The 9,813-nt window shown below is 43.4% G+C and overlaps 2 protein-coding genes across 2 annotated transcripts in view; one reads left to right on the top strand and one right to left on the bottom strand.

Moving 5' to 3' along the window:
* Nucleotides 1-1,915: 1,915 nt before the first annotated feature.
* rxfp3.3a2 (relaxin family peptide receptor 3.3a2) lies at nucleotides 1,916-5,020 on the bottom strand. Its single transcript, XM_036964401.2, has one exon. The coding sequence runs from the start codon at nucleotides 3,630-3,632 to the stop codon at nucleotides 2,424-2,426; it is 1,209 nt and encodes a 402-aa protein (XP_036820296.1). The 5' UTR covers nucleotides 3,633-5,020; the 3' UTR covers nucleotides 1,916-2,423.
* Nucleotides 5,021-6,019: 999 nt separating this feature from the next.
* Nucleotides 6,020-9,813, top strand: part of adamts7 (ADAM metallopeptidase with thrombospondin type 1 motif 7) — a 172,360-nt gene continuing 168,566 nt past the window's right edge. Inside the window, exon 1 of the mRNA XM_090223052.1 lies at nucleotides 6,020-6,822. Coding sequence (XP_090079178.1) covers nucleotides 6,705-6,822 — 118 coding nt within the window. The 5' untranslated portion in view covers nucleotides 6,020-6,704. The remainder of the gene's footprint in view (nucleotides 6,823-9,813) is intronic.

Below are 9,813 nucleotides of genomic sequence, written 5' to 3'. Positions count from 1 at the left end.
AAAATATAAATACATAAAAAATATACAACTGTAGCTATCAAAAACATTGTCTTAAAAACCAGGAAGGACACTTAACTCCCCAAACTGGAATATCTTTTGAAGCATGTTCCGGAATGAAGCATGTTCCAGAATGAAGCATGTTCCAGAATGAAGCATGTTCCAGAATGAAGCATGTTCCGGAATGAAGCATGTTCCAGAATGAAGCATGTTCCAGAATGAAGCATGTTCCAGAATGAAGCATGTTCCAGAATGAAGCATGTTCCGGAATTCTGGGGGGAAAAAAATCTTGTTTCCCCATATCAGTTCTAGACTTAGGAACAGACAAGGACGGCAGCTACTGAACGAAGACTGTATTGAGTGACTGACCTGGTCAGGAAGGAACAGAGACACAAAAGGGGCTGCCTTATCAATGCTTTCTATTTACACAAAAGTGCACCAGTGTGTTTGCACCATGGAGAGAGAGGTCCATTGCACCAGGCCATACAAATCACAGTGATGGGTGAGAGAGGAATCTGGCATTGGTGATACATCTTAAAAGCACCATGATACACTGTGTCCAGAGTTAAGGTACTTGCTAAGGCCTGCATATAGGCACTATAATCCAGCACCGATAACAAAGTGCTTTCAACAAGATCCTTTCTGACTAACATTGAAAAACAAGTTGTTCCTAAAAGAAAAACCCATTTTCAACTTCAGTTCTCTGGTGAAGTTATCAATGTGCTGTTTAAAATTCAGCTTTTCTTCTAACCAATTCCCAAGATACTTATAGGTGACCTTATCAGTTTCCTGACTTTTTAGAGTTGATATGTGCAAGTGACTCCATGTGTCTACTTTCAAAGAGAAAACCCTTTCCTTGCATTAAGCACAAGTTTAAATTCAAACAGCATCAAAAGCCAACTGTAAATCCTGAAAAGCCTTCAAGATGTACTAGAATAAATCATTCTGTCATCAGCATACAGTCTTCGCTGTATCATTTATATGCATTGTAAAAAAAGGATCAGACCTAAAATTGAACCCTGGGGAAATGAGCCTTTGAAGCTCAGATGTATTACCCTCTGTGCTACACACTGTATTCTGTCAGAAAGGTCGTTTTGGAACCAATCCAATGCTTCAACACATAAACCAAACTTTTTTTGTCAGGGATTGGTCAACAAAGGCCTTTGATAAGTCAATCAAAAATGAAACACAGTGATGTTTCTTGTCCTGAGCATCTAGAATATCACCTACAACCTTAAGTTACTGCAGTAATTGCACTATGCTTGGCTCTAAAACCCGACTGGAATTTAGATCAAATTAGATATTATACAGAAAGTCTTTCAATTGTGAGTTCAACCAGGTTTTCCAAAGATGTTTCCAGTGCAGACAGTTTTCCAATTGACCCGCACAACACATTGCCTGAATACATCAATCGACCAAGATGTATAAGCTGCTTTCCAGACTTTTGGAATCGTATCACTCGCCAATGAAAGATTGAATATTTGCGTGAGAAGGACAGCAAAGATCTCTGCACCAATTTGGGGAAAATAAATGTTACATTGGTCCGGGCCGGTCGATTTCTTAATATTAATAGATTTGAGTGTCATTACGATTTCTGAAAGTGTAATCTCGGTAAAATGAAGTAGATAACCGTAGGCCGGCTTCCGGAGTTGGCAACCTTCTCAAACTCTCTATATGAACGAAGAAAATACACATTCAAATATGCTTATCTTTATTTATAAAGTACTGTCTACTTGCAATTCATTATATCGTCGCAGTTACAGCTCAACTTGTGCGGCCTTACGCATTAAGTAATCTCCAATAACGCATTGAATATCTTCAATCGACCATTTCTCGACATCTAATGAGTTTTAGTAATTGAAATCTAGCAAATTGACCCACACAACATAATGTCTGAATATATCAATCGACCAAGATGCTTAATTGATATTCTCTTTATTTCACATACATTGTAATGACCCTTTTACATTCAGCTATATATTCAGATACCACAACAGAAGCACTGATAACATATTAATAAGATCACATTTATTTCCATTTTCATGTACCAAAAATGTGTGCATTGGCTCTGAATGGCAATGTGTGAGCTTGAATGGAAGACAGAAGAAACATCTCAACATTCCAACAATGGGCATAATATCCACAGGGAATATGGACATCGGTGTACTCTAAATTTGTGACTCTCTTATCTTAAAATCAACATGTAATCATTGCGCGCAAAGTTTACCAAGTACATGTCCTACCCATTCCAGTGCGTGCCAGGGACGCACCAACATTTCTGTAAATACTGCTTTTCACTCCGTTGGCCTACTCTGCGCAATTGGTGCCTCGTGGGTAATGGCAACATTGGGAACTCAAGAACTCTGTCATTTATAGTTCCAAAATGCATGCGTAATTACAGCAAGTCGTTTCACAGAGTAAGTGAATTATGTCTGGTGGATGCACTGTGAATCTTCAGGTGCCATTCCGGGTAGACCCGGTATTGCGGGAAGATCCGGTCTGTCAATAAAGGACAGTCGACATTGTGTGGTGTCTAGAACATTCAATGGAATAACCCCTTGGTTGTCGTCGTGTGTTACACGTGTGTTGCACGTCCCCGTAAACGTACGTATTGTACAGGCTTTGGAGATGGCTGGTGAGGAAATTCTCCAAAACAAATCCTTCAGCATCTTTCTGAATTCACGTCGCATGAGACAATACAGAACTGGGTTCAAGCAGCTATTGGCATGCGCGAGGCACACAGTCACCGGGAATACATAGGTGTGGACCAAATAGTAGGATTTATCCCAATTGACAGCGTTAAATTTCACCAATACACCCCAGAATGTGATGGCGTGATTTGGCATCCAGCAAAGAAAGAAGGAGAGGACGACGATGGTGACAGATTTGGTCACCCTCGACCTCCTTTTGGGGTGGTTGTTGTTCATGCTCCTCAGACGGATAAACCGTAAGAGCATCAGATAGCAGACGGACACTATCAGCATGGGTATTACGAACGCTATGATGATTTTTTGGAGATGATAGAGCGCGAGCCAGTCATGTCCCTCAGGGAACCTGATGAGGCAGAGCTTCTCCCCCGCCACTACGGTCACTGAGGAGAAAATGGTAGTGGGTGCTGTGGCAATGGTTGCGGAGACCCACAGCACCGCGCACACCAATTTCACCGAACACGACCTCTGTCTCGACCGGTTCTTCAGAGCCGAGGCGACAGACCAGTATCTGGTCACACTCATTGCAGTCAGAAAGAACACGCTAGCGTACATGTTCATAACTGTTACGGAAAGGATGATTTTACACATGGCGTCTCCAAACGGCCAGCTGAAGTCCAGTGCGGTGTCCACTGCCCAGAACGGCAGAGTCAACACAAACTGGAAGTCCGTCACTGCCAAGTTGATGATGAAAAAGTTAATACTCGATTTCTTCCGGCCCTGTTTTAACCTCATTAGGAAAAAGACTAACAAGTTCCCAATTAACCCTACCGCGCACACAATGGAGTAAACAACGGAGATGATTATCCTTAGAATCGGAGTGCCGTCCGCGGTCACGTCAATATCCTCCAGACTGCCGAATTTGTCATCATCCATTAAAGTCCTGTTCAATGCCAAAATCCCGCTGTGGTTGAGTAGCTCGCCCATCCTCACAGATAGAATGCAACACCGGTGCTTCTACTAGCATCAGGTCGCTTCTCGATGGCCTATCACAGAATAGTCCTCGCGCTCCATACAGTTGAGTGCTTATTTTAGCTGTTCATTTTAAGTAATTGAAGCTTGTATGATAAAAGTTATCGTGTCTACAGTCCTTTATAACGCCGCAATCAATGTGAAACTTTGCATCTTGACTGGAGTCTTATACAGGTGCGTAGTCGTGCGTGTTCACAGCGCCTGCCCCTGCATCGCGTGGATTGGTCGTTTGAGACATGATGGACCTTTCTGTGATGGACCTTTCTGTGATGGACCTTTCTGTGATAGACCTTTGTGAATAAACTGCTGATAGGTCTCGACAAAAATATGAATTTTCAGATACCAAAATAAAATAAGTTACACTATATGTATAAAAGACTGTGGACACCCCTTCAAATGAGTGGATCCAGCTATTTCAGCCATACCCTTTGCTGACAGGTGTATAAAACTGAGCACACAGCCATGCAATCTCCATAGACAAACATTGGCAGTAGAATGGCCTTACTGAAGAGCTCAGTGAATTTCAATGTGGATGCCATCTTTCCAACAAGTCAGGTCGTCAAATTTGGAAATGTTTAGGAGCATTAACGGCTCAGCTGGGAAGTGGTAGGCCACACAAGCTCACAGAACAGCACCGCCGAATGCTGAAGCCCATAAAAATCGTCTGGCCTTGGTTGCAACACTCAACACCGAGTTCCAAACTGCCTCTGGAAGCAACATCAGCACAAGAACTGGAGCTTCATGAAATGGGTGTCCATGGCAGAGCAGCCACACACAAGCCTAAAGTCACCATGCACAATGCCAAGAGTCAGCTGGCAGTCGGACAGACTAATCTGGGTTTGGTGGATGCGAGGAGAATGCTACCTGTCCAAATACATAGTACCAACTGTAAAGTCTGGTGGAAGATGAATAATGGTCTGGGGCTGTTTTTCATGGTTCAGGCTAGGCCTCTTAGTTCCAGTGAAGGGAAAACTTAATGCTACAGAAAACAGTGACATTCTAGACAATTCTGTTCTTCCAACTTTGTGGCAACAGTTTGGGAAAGACCCTTTCCTGTTCCAGCATGGCAATTCCCCCATGCACAAAGCGAGGTCCATACAGAAATGGTTTGTTGATCGGTGTGGAAGAACTTGACTGGCCTGCACAGAGCCCTGACCTTAACCACATTGAACACCTTTGGTATGAATTGGAACGCTGACTATGAGGAATCTCTAATCGCCCAACATCAGTGCCCAACCTCACTTATGCTCTTGTGGCTGAATGGAAGCAAGTCCCTCCAGCAATGTTCCAACATCTAGTGGAAAGCCTTCCCAGAAGAGTGGAGGCTGTTATAGAAGCAAAGGGGGACCAACTCCATATCAATGCCCATGATTTTGGAATGAGATGTTTGATGAGCAGGTGTCCACATAGAGTACTTGGTAGTTACAGTCCTTCGGAACACGACCCAGCCAAGCCGCACTGCTTCTTGACACCATGCCCGCTTGACCCGGAAGCCAGCCACAGCAATGTATCGGAGGAAACACCGTACACCTGGCGACGGTTTCAGCGTGCTTGCTCCCCGGCCCGCCACCGGAGTCGCGATGGGACAGGCTGCGTCGTCCATGGGGTCTCCCGGTCGCGGCGGGCTGCTGTTTTTATAGGGGAAAAAAGGTCCCTGACATTTAACAAAATATAATGAATTATGGGAGATTATTTACTTGACCATTCGCCAATACTTTATGGTTTGAATAGGACCAATATAGTGTGGCAAAACAATGAAACAGTTGTTCCTCCCTTGTGCACGAAATAATACCAAAACCTCCCCCTAGTCTAGCCTACTCATATCGGTTTCCTTATCGGCTTTAACATGGCAGACATTACATTTTACAAGTGTTTTTCCTTCTTCATTCTATGACATTTCCATATTTATTCTCGACATTTTGTGCCAAACTGACCGTCCTCTTCCGCTAGAGGGGGCAACATGATGGCTCAACCAGCAGTAGATCAGTGAAGGACGCTATGGGGAACGTGTCAATCTTGTTCCACGGAGGACCGTGTGTCTGCGGGTTTTTGCTCCTCCTTTGTACTCGATTAATTAAGGTCACTGATTAGTAAGGAACTCCCCTCACCTGGTTGTCTAGGTCTTAATTGAAAGGAAAAACCAAAAACCGAGCATAGGCCCTAGGTGGAATGAGTTTGACACATCATTTCCATAGGGGGATACACAGTATTCTGAGCTCCAAGATGAAAGTATAATTTTCACAAAGGAAACATAATGCAATTGATCGGTCGTGTTTATGATTTCCTTGGAGTTTGGGGCTCCTCACAGTGCATAATGCACACAGGTCCCGTTATACATTGGTGCTCTGCGCAGTAACCATGCGAACGAGATTATACAGTAGGCTAAAGTGTCGCTGTAGGCATATAATATACAAGCAATATTATTTAATATGTTGTTACAATCGTAATATTAGCCTTTATTGCGTGTCGGGATGACTATTTGACATCCGGTTAAATGTGTCAATTCGATTTTCCTCAACTATCCCACTTTATTTACAATTGCACACCATACGTATTTTTATTTTAACAGGCAATCCAAATAATGTAATGTAATAGTTTCCCCATCACCTACCATCCCCTGGGCTACTACTGAAAGGCATTCTATTCTCTCAAGTCCACCCACTAAACTGTATCGGAGAGGGAGGTTCTTCAGCAAAGTTTGGCTTGTTAGGGAAAGTTCCTAACTGTCAGGGCTGTCGAAGGGGCCTTGATGGAAGAAAGGAAGACATCGTCTTGTCAGCAAACAACACTTACAGTTTACAATTATTGGAACGCAAAAGACGCGTGTGAAAATCACTGAGGAAGGATACAACGTCGTACAGAAGTTAATTAAGTTTATATCGCCGGCGTCACGCTTTCTATGTCTAAAGTGCATGGTTCTAGCGGGATATAAGTGTTTCACTACAAAATTGAAAGTGTTTGAAATGACAGTCGGTACAGTGAGGATAAAGCATAATAACATATTGTCTTTCTTTACCTTCCAACAAGATGATTTACTTACACTGCGGACTTGCACAACCTTTCTCTCCAATTTACTTTCTGGTTGCAGCGGGGATCTTGGCGATGTTTAACAACAGTAAAACATTTGGATTTGAACAAGAGACGGGTAAGCCAGCCTCTTAAAATCAATGAATCATTCGTCTGACATATAACGTTACTTTTATTTTAAATAGTTTTATGCAATAGTTCAGCTATGCTGGCATTTTAAAATGTCAGTAACAAGGGGACCTCTGCAGACTATTGGCAACTGCTCAGCTCCACAGACTGAACTCACACACACATAGCCTAGCGATGTGACTGATATCCGCAGCCTCAACTCTCACACACATAGCCTAGCGATGTGACTGATCTCCGCAGCCTCAACTCACACACACATAGCCTAGCGATGTGACTGATATCCGCAGCCTCAACTCACACACACATAGCCTAGCGATGTGACTGATATCCGCACAGCCTCAACTCTCACACACATAGCCTAGCGATGTGACTGATCTCCGCAGCCTCAACTCACACACACATAGCCTAGCGATGTGACTGATATCCGCAGCCTCAACTCACACACACATAGCCTAGCGATGTGACTAATCTACGCACCCTTTACACACACAGACTAGTGATGTGACTGATCTACGCAGCCTCAACTCATGCAAACATAGCCTAGCGATGTAACTGATCTACGCAGCCTTTACACAAACAGCCTAGCGATGACTGATCTATGCAAGCAGTTCACTTGGGAAATATTGACACTTATAAAGGTTATGTTCTCCCATTTTATGCATTGAATGAGGTGCCGAAATCCCATGAGCACATGACTCAAAACAGACGTGATGTTCCCAGGCTATACCTATTTCCAGCTTGTATGAGAACAGCTACTGTATTTCCGTTTTTTTCTCCCCCACCAGAGAGATGCATAATTGAGCCGCCTCTAACGCTTCAGGCCATGCTTAAAATTCTAGTAGCCTAGCTGTAGTTTGCTACCCTAAACTTTACTTGGGTCATGCCTGAATATGTCATATAAACACGCTCATGCTTACCTACTGTGTCTGTACCTCACAGTGATAGTCACATTCATTCCACTAGTCAATTTAAACTGCCCTGCAAACAACATGAGTGAATGGCATCAGGATTAAATAGTGTTCAGTTCTTTAAAGTATTGGCTCCCGTTAGTCCAATAACTCATGCTGTGTTAGGATCAGTGGAGGCTGCTGAGGGGAGGACGGCTCATAATAATGGCTGGGACGGAGCGAATGGAATGGCATCAAACCATGTATTTGATGTAATTCATAACATTCCACCTAATCCATTCTAGTCATTACCACAAGCCGTCCTCCACTATTAAGGTGCCACCAACCTCCTGTGTTTAGGATACTAGATACAGTAGTTAACCTAAAGTTGGCCTCTGAGCTGAAGTGTCTTGGTGTGAGAAAAAAGGGGGGTTGATTTAAAAAAGAATACCAGTAGTACACTTACTTTTGAACAAATATTCCAGTTGTTTATCTCTCTCTTTCTCTCCCCTCTTCCCTCTCTCCTTCACCCCTTCTCTCTCTCCTTCACCCCTTCTCTCTCTCCTTCACCCCTTCTCTCTCTCCTTCACCCCTTCTCTCTCTTTCTCTCCCCTCTTGTCTCTCTCCTTCACCCCTTCTCTCTCTCCTTCACCCCTTCTCTCTCTCCTTCACCCCTTCTCTCTCTTTCTCTCCCCTCTTGTCTCTCTTCTTCACCCCTTCTCTCTCTCCTTCACCCCTTCTCTCTCTCCTTCACCCCTTCTCTCTCTCCTTCACCCCTCTCCCCTTGGTCTCCCTGTGTTCTGTATCAGCCTTAGTGAACAAGGGAAAGGCAGTCTAGATACACCCTTGGGCTGTTTGACACTCTACCGTCCATACAAATCAACCTTAGTGGGTGCTCTGGGGAGCCAAGGCTAAGTGTAATCGGTTTGTGAGGCGATGGACTGACACGGGGGAGATAGCTTGGTACTGCAGCAGTGGCATTTGGGATGGCACTTGACTCTACTGGTGGGCACTGTCCTCTATCAAAGGATTCAACAGTCTCAGGGTTGGCATAACACATTCCCTGTGAGAGCAACTCTTAACACCCCAAATCAAAGAAAAAAAACAATCACTACCCTTCACTTCCTATATACCTCCACCGCATCTCACCCATTCAAATCAGCTCCCTGTTTACTCCTGTGAGACTGGTCTGACTTTTGAAGTGAAACCCGTTCTGAATTCCTCTTTGAATTTTAGGCAGAAATAAATATGGCTTACAGATCTTTCTGTTAGGTCTGTGTTTTATAGAAAGGGTTAGTGCTGTTTTTATTCTCCTCTCCTTTGTGATGAATACATTTGTCACTGTCATAGCTTTTCAGGTAAAGAGATGAGAAAGTCATGATAAACAGTATACATTCCTGAAGGTAGTAGTATAGAGATATACAGTTATATTGCCATGGAGATTCAGACATGGAAAACCAGTGCTTTGACGAAGCCACTTTCACTATTCATTTAGCGTAATAGTTCATTTGGAGTTTTTCCACAAATCCTGGAAAATGTGCTTGCTGCAAACGTTTAGCCTAAGCACTATGTAACAACATGTACCTACACTGATACCACTGTGACTACCGATGTAACTACTACCATGTGAATACACAGAATACACTGTGACTGCCTATGTAACTACTACCATGTGAATACACTGTGACTACCGATGTAACTACTACCATGTGAATACACTGTGACTGCCTATGTAACTACTACCATGTGAATACACTGTGACTGCCTATGTAACTACTACCATGTGAATACACTGAATACACTGTGACTGCCTATGTAACTACTACCATGTGAATACACTGTGACTACCGATGTAACTACTACCATGTGATTACACTGTGACTGCCTATGTAACTACTACCATGTGAATACACTGTGACTGCCTATGTAACTACTACCATGTGAATACACTGTGACTACCGATGTAACTACTACCATGTGAATACACTGTGACTACCGATGTAACTACTACCATGTGATTACACTGTGACTGCCTATGTAACTACTACCATGTGAATACACTGTGACTGCCTATGTAACTACTACCATGTGAA

Source organism: Oncorhynchus mykiss, chromosome 26, assembly GCF_057628025.1.
Source record: "Oncorhynchus mykiss isolate SJ-2025 chromosome 26, ASM5762802v1, whole genome shotgun sequence".
Classification (NCBI taxonomy): domain Eukaryota; kingdom Metazoa; phylum Chordata; class Actinopteri; order Salmoniformes; family Salmonidae; genus Oncorhynchus; species Oncorhynchus mykiss.
This window is presented reverse-complemented; position numbering and strand designations above follow the sequence as displayed.